At 37.4% G+C, this 19,848-nt stretch overlaps 1 protein-coding gene across 3 annotated transcripts in view; it reads left to right on the top strand.

Moving 5' to 3' along the window:
- Window positions 1-2,142: 2,142 nt before the first annotated feature.
- The window catches only part of TPP2 (tripeptidyl peptidase 2), an 87,312-nt gene continuing 69,606 nt past the window's right edge, over window positions 2,143-19,848 (top strand). Inside the window, exons 1-6 of one of the 3 annotated variants that reach the window (XM_027854108.1) lie at window positions 2,143-2,391; window positions 10,105-10,233; window positions 12,119-12,214; window positions 13,635-13,739; window positions 15,241-15,365; window positions 18,905-19,068. In XM_027854108.1, coding sequence (XP_027709909.1) covers window positions 2,227-2,391; window positions 10,105-10,233; window positions 12,119-12,214; window positions 13,635-13,739; window positions 15,241-15,365; window positions 18,905-19,068 — 784 coding nt within the window. In that variant the 5' untranslated portion in view covers window positions 2,143-2,226. The remainder of the gene's footprint in view (window positions 2,392-10,104; window positions 10,234-12,118; window positions 12,215-13,634; window positions 13,740-15,240; window positions 15,366-18,904; window positions 19,069-19,848) is intronic. The other 2 variants (XM_027854106.1, XM_027854107.1) reach the window with 2 other exon arrangements.

The following is a 19,848-nucleotide window of genomic DNA, read 5'->3' as shown; positions in this document are numbered from 1 at the left end:
CAGAGCCAAGGAGTAATTACTCTCCATCCCCATATTTTACCAAGAACTATAGATTTTGCCTGTGTAAAACCTCTCATATACATCTCTTTTCCTTTGACACTATCACCAACCAGATCCTCATCACATCACACCTGATCTATTGCAATAACCTGTTGGTTGATCTGCCCACCACAATTTTCAACTCCAGAAGTTAAGTAAGCTTCCCCAAGGTCTCTCAGTTAGTCATGACAGAACCAAGACAAAAACTCCTGTCTTTTTTCCACCATACCACATTGCCTCTCTATTAACTTGTGTTCTTCTATTAGTGATTTAATGATTTGTAAAGTCTCTTATCAGTTAATTGCTTTCCAATTCAATTCAATAAATGCAGTTGTCTACTCTAGGCAAAATTTGGATGTTGAGAGAAAATAAACACACACACACACACACACACACACACAGGAGTCTCTGACCAAAAGGAATTTACATTCTAATCATGTCACTCCCCCTCTACTCAATAAACTCCAGTGGCTTCCTATTGCCTCTAGGGGCAAAAACAAAATGTTCTGTTTGGCATTCAAGGGCTTCATAATCTCGCCCCCTCCTAGATACCTTACTCCCCACAGCAAGTACTCTGGGATCCAGTGACATTGGCCTCCTGACTGCTCCATTAACTAGACCAGCCATCTCTTAGCTCCAGGCATTTTCTCTGGCTAGAATTTCTCCATACCTAGAATGCTCTCCTTCCTTCCCACAGGCAACTAACCTCCCTGATTTCCTTTAAGTCTCAACCAAAAACCCACCTTCTACAAGAAGCCTTCCCCAACCGAGCCTAATTCCAGTGTTTTCCTTCTTTTAATTATTTCCCATTTTTCCTGCATATAGCTTGCTTTGAATATATGTGTTTACATGCTGTCTCCTCCATTAGACTGCAAGCTCCTTGAGGACTGTCTTTTGCTTCTTTTTTGTATCCCCAGAGCTTAGCACAGTGCCTGGCACAGGGTAGGTGCTTAATAAGTGTTTGAGTGAATGAATGAATGGCTTGCAGAAGCAGGCTTTGAACCCAAATCTTCTAATACCAGAGCCAGTGTTCTTGCCATACACACACCTTACAAAAAAAGGCAACTGAAGCCTGACTTGGTTCTGTGACACCAAAAGTCTGTGTTCTTTACACACAACCCTTCATTTTACAAATGACAAATGGGTGCTATTTGCACACGTGCCCACACACCTACAACACCTTAATTTTACAAAGGAGGTAACTGAGGCTCTGAGAGACTCTCTCCCTGCTTTAAGAAAACGAGGTTTTGGCCAGCTAGGTGGCGCAGTGGATAGGGCACCGGCCCTTAATTCAGGAGGACCCGAGTTCAAATACGACCTCAGACACGTAACTCTTACTAGCTGTGTGACCCAGGGCAAGTCACTTACCCCACTGCCTAGCCAAATAATAATAATAATGATTAAAAGAAAGAACACGAGGTTTTATGACTAGTGGATTTGAAGATTATCCCATAAGCGCTGGGCATCCCAGAGGGAAGCTCGGTTGTGCAGAAGTGGGAGGTGGGAGGGGAGACTCGGACGGCCAGAGAGGCACAGACTCGCGCTCAGAAGCACGCATCGCGGGGGGCCTGTTCTACTCCTTCTAGACTCCAGCGGCTGAGGACCGAGGTTTCGGCCCCGAAAGGCTCCTTCACCGTCCCCAGGATGGGGAAACCCAATTCTAGCTTTTAGAGGGCTGACAGTACAACCGGCCGGAAGTTAGCTTCCCGCCAATTCCTTAGCTCACATCGAAGGTATCCGCCAGGGAACTTCAAAGGCTCTCTTTGGACTGCACTTTGCCAGGCGACCAAGTCCCCTGAAGGGCCGTGAAGCTTCGACCTGGTCCCCTGAGATTGTGGGTTCCGAGACACTCTTTTTCTCCCAGTTCCGTCTCCCCGCCCTGCCGTAGGCATGGAAACACTCTGGCTGACGTCACGCGCCGACGCGCGTCGCCCCTTGCTTGCGTCATCCCTTGCTTACGTAGCCACCGGCGATTGGCTGGCCCGGCGGCGCGGTCCCTCCTCCTGGCGGCGCCGCGGGCGCGCTCGGCGGAGCGCGCCCTTGCATGGAAGGGACTGGCTGGCCGGCCGGGGGCCTTGGACTCCCCGCCTCCTCTCTCCGCCCCCATCCTCAACCGCAGGGTGTCCTCGAGCTCCACCGCGCGCCGCCTGGCAGTTTGCCTTGTCCTCGTCCTCGCACCTCCTATCAATGGCCACCGCAGCGACCGAGGAGCCGTTCCCTTTTCACGGGCTTCTCCCGAAGAAGGAGACCGGGGCCGCTTCGTTTCTCGCCCGCTACCCGGAGTACGATGGGCGAGGGGTGCTCATCGCCGTGTTGGACACCGGGGTAGACCCGGGGGCGCAGGGCATGCAGGTGAGGTAGCCCGGGAGGCCGCAGCCCCGGGGGTGGAGACGCCGGAGGCCCGGCGCAACGAGGGAGGGGCTGTCGGGGAAGGGGAGACGGGGACTCGGTCTCTCGGGCTCCGCCGAGGCTGCTGGGGTCGCGGCCGCTGTATGCGGAAGGAGGGGAGGACGGAATCGCGCGCAGGGCCGTGGGTGGGGAGTGGTGCTCGCGCGCCCGCCGTGGGCTCGGGGGATGTCCGGGGCTCCCGGGAGAGGAAGGCCGGAGGGTGCATTTGAAACAGACAATAGCGGCGTGGCGGGCAGGTTCTCGGGGACTTGTGCCCAGGGTTCACCATCCCTCCTTGCCTGGTGACCCTGCCTGGTCTGAAGCCCCTGGCTTCACGAATACCACGAATAATCGGGGTTTCGATTTTTTCAGTGTCTTAACTGCCTGGGGTGGGGAGGAGCGTGTTGAATGGTTAATCCAAATGCTGAAGAGTTTATCTTTAAAGATCTTGGTTTTTATTTGTGTGGCTTTGTGGGGGGGGAGGGGGCGTTGTTGGGGAAGGGTTCGGATTTAATGTGAAAATGAGGTTTCCTTTAAGTTGTCTTCAGTGGAGGCTGTCAGCTTCCGGGAAGTTCCCTCCCAGTAGTTTTGTCCATTCTGAGTTTTTCGTTGTTGTTGTTTTTATTTGTTTGTTTGTTTTTAAATCATAAGTTAGTGCTTTCGTTTTTCTTCGGTCTGTTTTGCGTCTGTGTTGCATAAGATAAAATGGCGAAATAAAATGAAGGTACCATAAACCTGTGTTTTACTTGAGGAGGATAAATTAAGTCAGGTTTTGGTTATTGTTCCTAGGAAGTTTTCTCTTTTTAACATGGGGAAGAAAGCAAGTTTTAAATAATTGTTTTAAAAGTTTATGCCAAAGCTTGAGAAATCTTTAGAGAAAAAATAGAATGCAAATGAAAGAATATCTCTTGGCATTTATTATAGTTACAGATATTCTGACTTAAAAAAGCATTTAAAGTTTACTGATAGCTCTGGGAGTTGTTGGTCAGTAACAATATTTAGAGAACTCAGGCATTGGGATAGCTAGCTTTTTTTCTTTCGGTCCACTGGGTAAAGAAACAGACCTTCCTAAAAGAAAACATCTCTGACTAAACACACTCTATTTGATCATTGTCTCACTTGACATTCCCTCTGGACTTTGTGTTCTTCTTGCTACTTTATCTCGTTTACTTACTTTTGTTCCAAAGTTTTTTCCTCAACTAGTTCTTAAGAACTCAGCACTACTACTTCTTTTGTATCAGCTGTTAAACAAACTGTCCAGGTTGGGTAATTTGCAGTAGTTGGAAAGAGAATCTCGTTAAAAGTACAGTCCAGAATTTTTGTTTTTGTTTTTTTGAGGGGAGGGAAGTGGACTTTGTAACTAAATGTTGTTCCTCCGCAGTTTTCTAGCGTTTTGCCCTCATGGTATCCTTGGTGAGAGTGAAGAGTAAAGGTTTCAGTAAGCAGCAGCATTCTTTCTGAGTATTAGCTCTTCAGCGAGAAGCTCTTAGTGAGCTTCCTCACTAGGAAGCAGTGCGGCTCATTGGACAGCACACTGGATCCTAAACCAGAAACACCTGAGTACAAATCCAACCTGAGACACTTAGGAACAGTAAACCTATACAATCCTGCGATCCTAATGACTCTCAAAGTGTACTGTTAATATCTATGAGTCCTCCAGGTTGTTTTCAGGGTCTGTTAAAGTATTTAATATTTCACAATTGCCTTAATACTAATTTTTTAAAAATTAACATATCACTTCTTTAGTATTCTCATTGAGAATGCCAGTCTTCCCATTAGCTTTCATGAATTTTTGGGGGGGGGGGTTGGCAATGGGGTTAAGTGATTTGCCCAGGGTCACACAGCTAGTAAGTGTCAAGTGTCTGAGGCCAAATTTGAACTCAGGTCCTCCTGACTCCAAGGCTGGAACTCTATCCGCTGCACCACCTAGCTGCCCCCATGAATTTTATTAAGGGCTAAGTAGTACACTGGTTAGCTTGCCCTATCACAGTAATAAATGGATCCAAAAAGTTTAAGAAATGAAGACCTTTGGAAGCCATTCTGATATAGTATTTTTTTCTAATCCCTTAGAATGTAAGATCCTTGAGAGCAAAGAATTGAATTTTGTTAATCTTTGTATCCCCATACAATGCTTTGTACTTTGTAAGTGCTTAATAAGTGTTTGTTGACTGAATATAGAAGTGAACCTGTCCATCAAATTGTTCCCTTGTTCTTTTTCCCTTCTCATGAAGCAGCAGTGATGTTTGCTTCCCTAGAATTGCTTTGAAAATGCTTCCCTAGGATTGCTTTGAAAATTAATTATAAGTGAAGATTAATTATATATGAGACTTTAAAGTGCTCAAGAAAAATAGTGTTATATAATCACTCATTTTTAAAGTAGTATTTATTGGCAGATACTTGCTGTGGGTCTTCAACATATCCTCAGCTTCAATCTTTGTTGGATTATACACTGGGTGTATTAACATAATAGATAAATAAAATATGATTGATAAAATGATGAAATAAATGAAAATCTTGACTTCATCTTTCATTCTGTGGTATTTAAAGGTCTGTAAAAGGGACAGTTTAGTCAGTTCAGAAGGCATTTACTAAATGCCTGTGTGCTGTACTGTGATAAAAAGACAAAAATGAAACAATTTCTGACTTAAAGGTAGATTGCTGGGGTTAATATATACGTGGAAAATAAATCCAAAACATATGCAGAGTAATTTCTGGGGTGGGCATCAGGCTAGGCATTATATAGGATCTGAACATTGAAGGAAGGTAGGAATTCTGTTATGTGGAGGGGAATAAAGAGGGCATTTCAGTCATGGGTGACAGTTTTGTACAGAAGAACTGAGACAGAATATCACCTATGAGGAACAAAAAGTAGACTAATTTGGCTGGAACATGGAGGGTTGAAAGGTGAGTTAAGTGCGATAAGCTCAAGAAAGTAGGCTTAGAACTGCAAGACTGTGAAGGACTTTAAAATTGAAAATGGAATTTATATTATAAGCCACTGGAGCTTCTTGAGGAGGATGTGAAAAAAACATGTCAAAAACATGCAGCTTGGCAACTCTGTAGTGTGTGGATTGGAGAGTGGGCAAATGGGGAGACAAGAGAGCAATTAGGCTATTATAATAGTCCAAGGTGATAAGGTCTTAACTTGAGCAGTAGCTTCTGAGTGGAAAGAAGAAAGGTGGGAAATGTTGTGGAGAGTCAGCCAGAGTTGGCAACGGTTTAGAAGATAAGGGTTGATAATGATGACTTGAGGATCATGAAGGTTGCAAACCTGTGTGCCTGGAAACATGCTGGCACCTTCATTTTTAGAAAAGGAAGTGGTTTGGGGGAAAAGGTAATTCTGTTTTGGACATGTTGACTTTAAGATGCCTTAAGACATCCAGTTTGAAATGTCAAATAGGGAATTCACAATATATTCTTGAACTAGATTTCAGGAGAGATTATATGCAGATTATAGTTGAATCCATGAGACCGATATACTATCATCAAGAGACGTAATTTGCAATAAGTTATCTTCCAAATATGAAATTTTTGCTTTTTAGACATTTTTAAAAGCTTTTAGCTTGTTTTGCTTTTTCAGACTCTAAATTAAAAGTATAAGGAAATGTGTTGCAATTGGGAAATACAAGAGAATAGACAAGGAAGTGGTATATTGAGGAAGGACCAAAAAGGACAAATTAGGGGACAAAGAATCTTAGGTAAAGGTATAAGTAATACCATTTGGTGAAAATGAGAATCTAATGTTAACACCTCACATTTTGTTTCTTCTTCCGGGCACAGTTCTGTTTTGGTGTCTCTTCTGACATTTTCAGGGGGAAAGGGAGGAGTAGAACAACTGAAGAGAGGAAAAAAAATACATTTTTTTTTTAATAAATCAAGTCCTTGAACCTTAACTATGGTCCCAGTTTCCATTATCTAGTCAATCAATAAACATTTATTAAACCCATACTATTTGCCAGCCACTGTGTTAAATGTGGTATAGATGAAGACAAAAGCAAAACAATTCTGTTCTCAAAGAGCTTACAGTTTATGTTTTATATTTATATTTTATACAGGGTCAAATTGTTTGTCTTTTAAAATGCTTCATAATCTGATTCCTTCCTGCCTTTCCAATCTTCTTGTGCCTTAGTCCCCTCCATTTTCAATCCAGTGACACAGGCCTTCTTGCTGTTCCTCATATAGTACATTCCATCTCTTGACTGAGCATTTTCATTGGCTGTCCCCCCATGCTTGAGATTCTCTCTTCATCTCCATCTCTGACTTCCCTGATTTCTGTTAGTCCCAACTGAAATTCTTCCTTCTACAAGAAACCATTAGGAATCACCCTAAATGCTACTGCCTTCCCTCTATGATGAGCACCTCTTTGACATCAGGAACTTTTTTTTTTTTGCCTTCCTTTGTTTTCCCAGTGCTTTCAGTGCCTGGCATATAGTAGATGCTCGATATGTGTTTGTGGACTAAATTTGATAATCCTTTGGAGGAGACATTTACATAAATAGGTAATTTCATACACAAAACAGATTCCATATACTGTAAATGTAGGTTTTCAGAGACTATGAAGACTAAGAAGTTATTATAGACTTCCAGAAGGGAGTGGGACCTGAGTTAGGCAGGACTTTGATAGAGGAACAGAGATTATATTCCAGAATAGGGGAACATCAGTGTTCTAAAAGGAAGGAAGCTAAAGTGGTACATTGTTGGAACTGTGAGACCAGCCTGATTAGAGAGCAGGGTGTGTGTAAGGAAGTAGTGGTTTACATAGGGTAGGGTGGAGATCCACTGTGATAGGCACTAATCTCTTTTTTTCTGTTAAATCTCTTTGGATTTATAAACCTGGATATCAGGATTAGCTGGCTAGTATTAAAATTGACCAGAAAAGTCTAGATGACAGTCTTAGAGAAGAAAAAAAAGTTTTGCCTTTTGAGTGGTTAAGAATCACTAATAACTGCTTGTCATTAATTAAGCTAATTTAATGATCATTGTGACAAATTAGTTTTTTCCAAGATTTGCCAGAATTTCTGAGATTTGGTATTTAGTGTGATGCTTTTTTTTTTAAAGTTGGAGGTAAAACTTCCCAAGTATAGCATGATATTAAACTTAAAAGAAATGTCTCTTAAAGGACCCTTTCAAGTACTTGCCAGTTGTAAAGTGGAAAGAGAACTGGCACTGGAGTCAGAAGACCCAATTTTAAATTTTACCAGTGTCACTTGTTACATATATTTGCCCAAGTCACCTAGACGAAATGATTAACTTCTCTGGACTTTCAGTTCTAAATCTAGAATTTTTTTTTTTTTTTTTTTTGGTGGAGCCTAGGTAGCAAGTGAATGTTTAACCGTTTTCTTTGACAGGTATTGAAAACTTGTGAAAGAATTATTAGTGACGTAGGAGAAAAAAAAATAATACAGTCACTCCTCACTTATGTGGGGGTCACTAATACAGTTGACCGTGACAGAAACCTGAAGGCAAGTTTACAAAAGGCCCTGAGAAGACACCACAAAATATAGGTACTAAAGCTTAGGTGCTTGATTCAAAGGAAAACTTCTGAAGCCCTATCGCTAAGAACTAATTTATTTATATTTTAGACATAATTCTAAATAAAGTTGTTAGAATTATATTAGAATTCAGTTAGAATTCAAACAGTTCATTAAATTGTTTAACTGGCTTTCTCAATCAATAGAAAGTCAAAAACTACTTTCAACTTCTCAAAACAAACATGAATCATCTCTTAAACCTAAGTCACCTATGGAAATGAATCCATTTATATAAGAAGTTAGATTACCCACAACTTTTCAGGAATTTCTTTATTTGCATAATAGCAAATAGTTATTTAACTTTTAAGGTTTTTGTAGCACAAAGATTATTTTGTTTATCCTTAAAACAATACTGTGAAATAGGTGCTATGGATATTATACCCATTCGACACATGAGGAAACAAGCTCAGAGAGATTAAGTGACTTGCCTATGGTCAAACAAATGTAGAATTGGGACCTTGGATTTTTCTGACTTCAAGTCTGATGTTCCTTCCACACACCAGTGCTGCCTCTGATAGCTAAGATATATCCATGAGGGTTTGCAGTGAAATAAATAAAATGGATTGAAATGAGAATATGTGGAAAAGTAACTGCTAAATTACAGTGAACTTCATTCATATTACTGCTTACAAGCTTTTCTTCTTGGAAATATTCATGTCTGCTTTGTCAGTGATACATTTTGTAATCTCTAGCTGACCTAGGGCACTGGAAGGGATTTTCTGTGACTGATAAGACGAGGGACGATAAGCATTTTTTAATAGTTGTAGGATCGCTTGTTTTTCATATTACTTTTAAAATAAGTATGTAATTTTTACCATGTTGTTTATTTAGCATGCTCTGTAACTGGATTTTCTGAATTTGTTAGAAACTGTCCTGTATTTTTTCAGTTCCCATCTCTCTGTCTCACTCTCCTTGCTGCTTTTTCTCCACTACCAATCCCTTCAAAACCTACAAATAAAAGAAATGCCACAATGGTGGTATGCTGTGTATGGACTGGATACTATTTCTTCTGTGATTTATTAATACTTTTTTCAGCTGGATCTGGTTTCCACAATATGATTGTTGGCTGATTTTTTTTTTTTGTGTGTGTGTATTATTATTGTTTTGGTCCACCAAGCATAATGTGCAATCTCTGTGCCATTCAGTTATTGCTAGCATGGGCAGTGCTAAAAAACATGACTTCAGATATCAGGGCAGGGTTGTCTTCCCATGGAGGCTCAGCATCACCTTCTTGACACTTGATTGCCATAGCTTCTCTACCACAGTGAGGAATTCTCCTATCAACAATGGCTGAGATTGGGGTCTGGATGACATCCTCCTTTCCCTCAGCTGCTAAGAGAGGGGCAGTTCTTCTTGAGGAAGAAGAGAATTTCCCTCATCCAGTCATTGGTTGGGACTGTCCCCTAGCATCCTAGGTTCCCAGATTGAAACTCAGATCAGGTTTTCTCCTAGAGCTAATGGGTAAATATTAAACTATCCTTTGTTCATTGTTTCTGTGGCGGAAAATACATTCTTAGCTTCAAACAGAGATTAAGAAGCAAATCTTTTTGTAGGTTGAGGATCATATGGAGGGGGAATCTTCATTAAAGTATAGCCTTAGATAGTTAAAGATATTTCCAGACCAAACCATTGTTTTTTTTTTTGTATAAATTGCCCATTCTCTTTCAGTCAGTCTTCCTTTTTTTTTTTTTTAACTGATATTTTGTATTTTGCAGTTACATGTAAAGACAAGGTTTGGCATTCATTTTTTATAAAATTTTGAGTTCCAAATTTTCTCCCTCTCTCCCTTCCCTACCCTCTCCCTAAAACAGTAAGCAATTTAATATAGGTTATGTGTGTGCAATCATGTAAAACCTATTTCCATATTAGTTCATGTTATAAAAGAAGAAACAGTTTGCAAAAGAAAATTACAGCATCCTGTTTTTCACATTGTACTAGCCCCAAGTCTTATTACTTCTTTTTGGTAAATCTATTCAGAAATGTTTTTATTATTGAATAGTCTACTTGAGATTTGTCAATGTTTTTACTTATAGAAGTTAAAAAAAAAATTCCAATTATAAGAATCCTGGTCATTTGGGGTTTTTATACAGCAATTTCTCTCTCAACTAAAAGTATGAACTCATAAAAATTATTCCTTGTTTTTCAGATTACTACTGATGGGAAACCTAAAATCATTGATATCATAGATACAACAGGAAGTGGTGATGTGAATACTTGTACTATAGTAGAATCAAAAGACGGGGAAATTGTTGGACTTTCGGGAAGAACTCTTAAGGTAATACCTTAATTATTGTTACTATTACTTTTCCATGTTATGTTCTTAGTGGCCTAATAATATCACTCCAGGCTACCTATGGAATGATGATGATGATAATGATAATGATAGTTAGCATTTTTGTAGCACTTTAAGTTTGTGAAGTGCTTTGCAAATATTATCTCATTTTGTCCTCACAGCAACCCTGGGAAGATAGGAAGGTATCTCCATTTTATAGATAAGGAATCTAAAACAGAGGTTAAGTGACTTGCCCAGTTCTGGAAACGCATAATGTCAAAAGGTGGTGCAATAGAGATGAGGCAGGAGGATATTAACAGGCATAGAGGGTGACTAGTGCAGAGGTATAGAGAGGGTACATGTTGTGCTGTATGTGAAGAATAGACAGAAGCCTAGGTTTGCTAAACCAGAGTGTGGGAAGGGGCATAACATAAAATTAGGTTGGAAAGATAGGTTGAGGCCAAGTTGTGAAGAGCTTCAAAAGCACAACAGAGAGGTTGATATTTTTTTTTTCCTAGAGATAATTGGGAGCCACTTATGGGAGTGAAATGGTCATTTTGACATCTGTGTGGAGGACGAATTGGAGTAGGGCAGGACAGTTAGGGAACTGGCAGTAGTCCGGGTAAGAGGTGATGAGAGCCTGAACTATGAAGTGGTAGTTGTGTGAGTAAAGAGGAGGAGTTGGATATAGTATAACATGTGGATATAGAAATAGCAAGATTGCATTACCTATCAGATCCATGGAGAGAGAATGAAGAGTCTACGATAATATCACAAATCTAAGAGATGAATATAGTAACATAGAGATTGAAGAATTTAAAAGAGAAGGAAAAAGTTAAGCAGAATTGGCACCAGAAAATTCTGACATTTTCTACAGTGTTTCACACCCATAGTCCCTCTATGAAGGCAGGAAATGACTTCTTTTTTCAAGCAGTGCTGCATACCTCTCACTTTCTCCAGTCAGCCATATTATTCACATAGGATTTTCATAACTTATGTTACTCATAAGTTAATGTTCTTAACTGCTTGAGAGCAGAGAGTAGTCTTTACATGACAGTTTTTTGTTTTTTGGTGAAATCAGTTATTACTCAATATTTGAGCATTGATGCTCTAAAGTCCCTTTTACCGCTAGATATTTCTCTCTTAAATGATATGTTCATTGGTTAAATGGTTTTCTTGCATATAGTACTTTAGAAACAGCAAACAGAAGAGTGAGAAGGTTATAGTTAAGCATAGTGACAGAAACTACAGGTAACACTAAAATTAAGGGAAAAAAGAGAGGTATCAGGAAAAGACTAAACCATGTTCATTGTTTAAGAAGTCAGGAAAATTTAGAGCGTAGCTTTTGTAAAGTAATGAGATTGATTCCACAAATAACATTGGTTTAACTTCATACCCAAAGGGTACAAGATATGTATCTGCCCTATCACCATTCTTAGGCCTAGCTTTGTTTGGTCGGATTCTGGGAAATTGTACATAGGTAGCTTGCTGTCTCTAGACTGGTTCTAGATAACACAAAGATCTTGGGATTTTTCCAACCTTATGTGAGATAGGAAAAGAGATCTGTAGCACCTTAAAATGCTCCGCAAAGCATACGTATCTTTGAAGGTACCAGTTGTGAGTAAATCAGGTAAGGTCGAACTCCGGAGCTTGGAGAATCTTTTGGTGTCAGTATCTGAACTCAGATGTTAATCATTCACACCACTTGTCTTTATATGTCTCCCCTTCTTCCTGTGAAGGAAGAGGCTTAGTCTAACCAACTTGTTATCACATTAGGATCAGATTTGTCATTACAATAACATTCTTCCTAATCTCAGTTTTATAGAACAGTGTGTAATTAAGAGATAACATTTAATGAAAGAACAAATTATTTTTCCCCTCTTCATAGATTCCAACAAGTTGGATAAATCCCTCAGGCAAATACCATATTGGTATAAAAAACGGTTATGACTTCTACCCTAAGGCTCTTAAGGAGAGGATGCAGGTAATGTATTGTACTCATCACTTGTATACATATTAAGAGTTTATGCTAATGAATAGGAATTAATGCCAATGAATACCGTATTTACTATCCTTCCTTATCTTGATGAATCCTCACTTCCATTTGAAAATGTTTTCCTTGTATAATCTCATCAACATTAGTGTTTTTGCTTTCTTTAGAATGCCAATCACTGTTGCTGTTAGATTTTTCTAAGAATTAAAGGTCTGCCAGAATTAATGAAGGCTGCCTTTTTAGGAACTATATTCTCTTTTTCTACTTGCGTTCTGACTTACTCCCCAATATTGCCAGTTCTTACCATCGTCTTCCTTATTGACTTTTCTTACTAGTTCTAACCTTCATGAACTTTGATTAGTGTTGGAAAAATAAGAAATTGTTATTATAAGGAGTAGGTTATTAGTAGAAGTAGTGGATGGGTCATAAAAGGGAACTTAGTATTTGCCTATACTATTCTAAGTTCTTTAATTACAGATTAATTGGGAGCTCATTTACTATATACAAACTATATACTATATGCAAGCTACAGACAGTTCACTCAGTTTCTTTGTAACTTTTGTTTAAAAATTGCATTTAAAAAATTAATGAACCCAGTTTTCTTTCAATGGCATATTGAATTGTACATTAATCCTAATGTTTATCTTGATGTAGTGATTACAGACATCTCAGTTTATTCAGATGGAGATAGATTATTGTTTAGAATAGGCTTCTTAACTAGTAATATCCTTTTTACATTTGAAATTTTATTTGATATTCAGAAGTACAATTTATACATTTTTTTAAACTGCATAAATAATTGCACCTGTTGCTGGTTTTGTTTTGTTCATTTAAGACATGCTATTTATTATCAGAATTGAATGTCAGGTAATACTAACTAAATCTCAGTGTGGAAAATATTTGTGGTAATGGAAGTACTCAGGGTATTTCCATCTACATTCACCTGTATTATTCTGTTAAGTCCAAATAGTTTTTTTTAAAAGTCTGAAAGTTTAAAGTTATTGAAAAGCTCAATGCTAAATGCTGTTAATTGCTTATTACATTCTTTATGGTTTATTAGTTGGCAGTCACTATACACAGTCTTTACGTTTTTAATTAAAACTGTATAGTTTTCTATTTCAGTAATTTCAACTTGAAATAGCAGCATTTTGATTTGGAAAGCAGCAGATTTTGATTTTGGAGTAGTTGGAGTTGTGGTAATTGAATAAAAATAGGAGACTCAGTTTCTTAAAATATAATGCCATAAATCTTTTTATTACTCAATTCATAGCCTTGGTAACTTCACTAACATCTTACTTGTCTGTGTTAATTGTATAAGCATCCAAATGTAATAGCAATGAGGCGTGCAAGTAAAATTGTCTAAAATAGTAAAAATACAGTATAATTTTCAGGAAATTTATTTGTTTTTCAGAAAGAACGTAAGGAGAAAATTTGGGACCCTGTTCATAGAGTTGCACTTGCAGAAGCCTGTAGGAAACAGGAAGAGTTTGATGCTGTTAACAACGCTTCTTCTCAAGTTGGTGCTAATAGTTTAAATAAAAATATTGGTGAAGAATATGCTTCCTTAGGGAGTGAAAATTCTAGTTTTAGAAGTTTTTTTAAAGAGCAATTTACTTATTTTTGGGATTTGTAACACCCTTCCTCCTCATAAAGTTGGTATGGACTCTGTTTAAACTGTTTTTGTTAAATATGATCTTTAACTAAGTTTTGTATAGAACTTTAAAAAGTGGGGTCTTGGTTTCATTTCGTTTGTTTTCTAATTAAATAACTTTCTTGTTCTGCCACTTATTCATTGGTAAGATAATTTTTAAATAACAGAAAATTAAGCATTGTTAAAGGACAAGACTAAAACAGTGACTGACAAATTTGAGAATCATCTTTCCCTTCACTAATCATTATGATAAATATTTTTAAACACTTCAGACAATACTAAGTATATGTGGCAACTCTTATCTTTTTGAAAAATTACATATGAAAATGTAATTATGTAGCAGGTTTCTTTTTTCCAGTGAGCTCAGATTTCTTCATAATTTTATTTTCACAGTAATTCTATGAATTAAATGTAGAAAACAAGTTCATGCTAATTTTTTTTATCACCTGTTGATATGGATACAATATGTAACAAACTTGAAAGCTTTGTGTGCTTATTTTCAAAACTACTTTTATGTAGTCCCGTTATCACAGTATTTTTCACATTTGCTATCTATGAAGAGAATCCTTAGTGTTTTGCCAGCCCACTGGTGTCTATTTAACCTTTTATTTAGATTTTATTTTGAAATCTCATTTTCTAACTCTGTAATAAACTTGATTTACCATTGACTGTTTTGATAAATCATAGGGATTTATGTGTGCATTGATGAATGCTTTAGATTAAAAAAAATAGTTTTTGTAAGAGAGATGTTGGCTGCCATTAACCTTTTGTTAGATATTTGTTGTTTCAGATGTTTTTTTTTTAAACATCCTGTATTTATGCATGTTTTCACAACTCTAAAATAGAGATTGATTTGATCCAATAAATATTGTGGGTTTTTTTTTCTGTAGTCAATTAAGTTAAAAGGAATTGAAGATATAAGGTTTCTGTAACTACGGTGGATCCTAAGGAGTTGTTTGGTTTTTTTTTTCCTAGATTTTTAATGGCCTATGTAATATGAGTGGTATATTAAGTAACATGAGTTTTTTTTTATAACCAGTTCTTAAAATAGCTTATAAAACTGATTAGAGAGCATTTGTGGCTGTTTATTTTATTAACTGCTATAGGAATAAGAGAAGACAAATGTTCTTATCATAAAGTTTGAGGACTTAATTTATAGCCATCTCATTAGATAGAACCACAATTTAGGGTAAGAAAACAAAATGACCTTTTGTTTTTCTGGAGTAAAGTTCATGCAATAGAGTGTAAAATCGAGAAATAGTCTTGTATTATGCAGATTGTATTGATGAGTGGAGTGGTGGTATATATTAATTCTTTGGAAGCAAAAGTGTATCAAAAATTTGCATGTTTGTGTTATCTTTTTTAGTTAAGTAAATTAATCAAGGAGGAGCTTCAGAGTCAAGTAGAACTGTTAAATTCTTTTGAGAAAAAATATAGTGACCCTGGCCCTATCTATGACTGCATAGTTTGGCATGATGGTGAAACCTGGAGGTAAGCCAATTCTATGTGTCTTACATATTTTAATCATTTTTAAAAAGTGTCTATGATCTTAAATCTTACAAAGTATCCTGATTATTGTCTTATATAACAGTAATTCTGCTGACCAAACTACATGAAAACCAAGTTAGTATTTATTTTTGTATGGAAGTATTGGGAAAAATTGCATAATTTAGTTGTACAAGGTATCCCAAAGGTCTTAGTGCAGTTTTAGGCTATTAAACCTTAAAAATGCACTAATATGTTTGTATTATTCCTTTGGGAGTTACATTTTTAAAGTATGCTTCACTTTTGTCATGAGTATGTTATGTTGTATTATAAATGCTGGTTTTTAAATGGAATTGTTTTAAATGTACTTGCTTTTTAAAGGACCTCTGTTGTGAACGTTTAACTGTAATTAATTTTAGTTCCACAAAACCATGTTTGACAAATGGCATTATAGGATGCACTGGGTTCACAGTGACTGTTAAAATGAGACAGGCATTAATGATTAGCAAAAAAAATCTAACTATAAAACATTAAATTAGGTCTTTACAGAGATCTAGGACAATGCAGTATTTTAATGGTAATATGTACTGTTTCTGCCCTACCCTCCTTCCTTGGCCCTTAGATATCTGGGGATTCTTACATGGTGGGCATAGGGGCACAAAGGATTCCATTAATGTGGTACTATCCCGTTGTACAACAACCTCTTGCTTTTCTCCTTGTGACTAACAGCAATACTAATCCACTGTTTTCAGTTGAATCAGGCCCTTGGCCCAGCAAGGGGGAAATGTTAAGGTGATCCTATGGTGCCTACCAAAAGTTATTTTTTCAGTGGTCTGAGTATTGAAAGCTCTAAAGGAAAATGGGAATTGTGTGGGTGGAAGGTGGTACTTGGTAGTAAGAAGGAATTTTCCTCTTGAGGCATTAGCCATGGTAATGGTGGTTTTATTATTTTGTGTTAAGGTTTGGTTAGTAATGTCAGGCAGTTTGTACTTTAAAACAATATTGGCCCAGGTGACTTTGTGCTTGATATGTCCATCTAGGAAATAATTAAGTCAGATCAATAATCCATCCATCCCGAGTGTTCTTAATCTGGCAAAAGTTCTAGGACTATAAGAGATGTTTAATAGGACAGCAAAGTTGGTTCCTTGTATGATGTAGATCTCACAAGGTTAGCAGGCATAATTTTTTTTAAAAAAAATTATATTTACATATATATATACATATACATATATATTTGTTTATGTTATGCACTCCTTGAACCTGGTTTTTATTTTTTGCCTTTAACACGTCAGTTTACTATTTATTGTGCATTATGATTTGTCAAGATATTAGGAGACACTCTGTTTTCCAGAACTAAGGCAAATGAATAAGAGTTAATGCCAATGAATACCAGATCCTGTCTGATTGACAGCTTCAAACTTTGAGTATTAGCTTGTTTTATCCTGTTATAGACTTTGCCATTTTTCCTTGTCTCTCCCATTTTAATAAATGTATAGCAAAGAATCCTTTTGCAGTGTGAATGGTCATCCTCTGATTTTATCTTTTATCAGTCCTATAATTTATACATTCATCTCACTTGCCACCTTCTAGATGAACCTTTTCAGAATTCTTTCAACTTCTATATTACCTTGTATTTATTTTGAGTGTACCTATTTATGGATATGTTGTTTCCCTGATAGAACCTAAACTCCTTGAGGGTAGGACCTGTTTCATTTTTGTATTTTTATGCACAGTGCCTAGCACATAGTAGGAGTTTAACAAATGCTTACTGATTGCAAGATACTATTAGGAAATTCAGAATGATTGGATTATGATTCTAGTTATCAAGAAGCTTGTGGGTTATAATATCCAGTTAAATGTAATAGCCCATTAATATAGCCTTGTTGATGTAGTTGCCATAATTTCTTTCAAGTAAAATATTCTAGGTAAATATCCCTGCCAATTTAGTAATAAAAAGGTCACCCTTTGGTACAATATTTATGGAGAGTTTCTTTATTTCTAGTACCTACCTAATTGTTCATCAGTTAATTCAGATATTTTTTAAAATACCTTCCACATGTAAGGAACTGTGCTAAGTTGATAGGCATAACTGATATTCTTATAATCATATTGGGGGGGACAAGGATATGAGGCACTTTTTAATTGTACATACATATATATACAATAAAAGGTAGATGTGGTAAAGGCAAAGGAAAGATCTATACAAGATGCTGACAGAACATTTGAGTAAAGAGATCACTCACTTTTCATTGGGGGTAAGGGAAGGCTTCAGAGAGATGTTGGCACGTTAATTAGACTAGAAAGAAAGAGTAACTTTCCGACTGGTGAAAATGTGGAGGGAAGGGAATGAGATAGAAACCATCAATTAGTTGTCTATTTTGGCTGAAGCAGAATATATAATGCAAAGTAGTGTGAAATAAAGTTGAAAGCTATGGTTGGCAGCATAAATTGGAAGGCCTTTCATTCGAAGCTAAAGAGACTTTTCCTTCCTATGAGTAGTAGGTAGCCATTGAAGCTTTTATTGAGCAGGGGAATGACATGGTTGGACCTATACATTAGAAAAGATTATTTTAGCAGTTATGTGACCAGGAGACCAGTTAGTAACATTCCAGGGACTTAGGTAAGCTGTGGCGATGAATGGAAAAGAGGACCATTTGGGAGAGACAGTATAGGTAGAATCAACAGGACTTCACAAATTATTGGATATGGGAAATGAGGAAGATAGAAGACTTAAATATAACCTTAAGAACATCTGCGTTTGGGAAGATGGTGGCAGTATCAACAGATACTGCTAAGTTAGGAGGAGGGAAGGTTTTGAGGGAAAGATGAGTTTGGTTTTGTATATATTAGTTTTGAGGTGCTAGGGGGATATGCAGGTAGATATATGAGCTGGAGCTCAGGGAATAGTACAGAGCTAGATACAAAGGGTCATCACCAACTTAAGTTTGCAGAGTGCTTCATATACATCGTTTCATTTGAGGCTCACTATTAATGTTGTTTGGTGGATATCATCCCACTTTTACAGATGAGAAAGCTGAGACTCAGACCAAATGATTTACCCATGGTCACACAGCTAGCAAGTGTTAAAGTATCAGAGGTAGGACTTGAACCCAAGTTGGGCTGGATTCTCTCTGTTGTGCCTTTTTGTGGACGGTTCAGTTATGGATTTACAGACCTCTCGTGGGGGGGGATCAACTGTACCTTTCACTTTAAATAGCTCTAAAGCCTGTTTCACATTGCCCCAGCCATGTATGATGCAGTGTGATTTCTTTTATGCTGGTAGATGTTACTTGGTTACCTAGCTACTCTCTTTTTAAAGCCCTTTGAATGAAGAGGTCAAAACTTTGCATTTGCTTTGGTATGTGTTAGAGGTAAGTGTGGTAGATCCTTATCTTTAAGGAATAATCATTATGACATTTTTAGAAATATAAACAAATTACATGAAGGAAGGGGGTGGAGGCGAGGTGAGATTGTACAGTTGGTGATATATAATTGTCTGTAAAATAGAAATTTGGATGTTAACTATTTCTGTTTTCAATTTACAGAGCCTGCATTGATTCAAATGAAGGTGGGGACTTAAGTAACAGCACTGTATTGAGAAACTACAAAGAAGCTCAGGAATATGGTTCTTTTGGCATAGCTGAGATGTTGAATTACTCTGTTAATATATATGATGATGGAAACCTACTTTCTATTGTGACCAGCGGAGGTATTTCTTCTCTAATCTTTGTACCTAATAAATGATGAAGTGTCTTAAAGCTAAGGATTAAAATACTCAAATCTTAAATTTTTAAAGGATTTAGAGGTTCCAGCCTCCTCGTTTCAGCTAGTGGGTCTAAACTTCAGGTTTCTTGATTCCCAGCCTACCATAAAACAACGTCACCATTTTAATATGTTTAAAAAGAAAACATGCTGAAAATAGTGAAGCTGTTTTACTTTAATAATTTAATGAATACCAGATTTTAAATGTATTTCCATCTTTGAGTATACTTTACTTTTTATCAGCTTATTTTATTAGCTACACGGAGTCTGAGGTATCCACATACTCATTATCAGGTACCTACAGTTAAAAGTTTGTTTTGGTCCAGAGTTGTGATTTCCCTCTCAGGAAAACTGCCAGTGCAGATCAAAATGCTCTGCAATTTGGCCTCATAAAAAGTTGCTTGGATCATTGAGAGCTTAAGTGCCTGGGACTTATTTAAATGGTCACACAGCCAGTATGTGCCAGAGGAAGATTTCAACTTAGATCTTCCTACTTGAGGTTAACTTTCTGTACTGTCATGCTATTTCCTGTGACGTTGCTTAAGGGAGCAAAAATCATCACAACACATAGTCACTAATGATAGCCATTTGTAAAATTAGTTCTGATTCAAGTATTCCTTCATAGACCAGTTTTTCTCCTTATCCCGTCCCTGCCCATCACTTGAAATTTTTGTTGGTCAGGCACTTCAAAAGAATAGTTTTAATATCAAAGGGTTAAGAAAGTTGA

Source organism: Vombatus ursinus, unplaced genomic scaffold (genome assembly GCF_900497805.2).
Source record: "Vombatus ursinus unplaced genomic scaffold, bare-nosed wombat genome assembly UNPS02010304.1, whole genome shotgun sequence".
In the NCBI taxonomy this organism is placed as follows: Eukaryota; Metazoa; Chordata; class Mammalia; order Diprotodontia; family Vombatidae; genus Vombatus; species Vombatus ursinus.
Note: the sequence above shows the minus strand (reverse complement) of the source record. Positions and strands in the feature narration are given on the sequence as shown.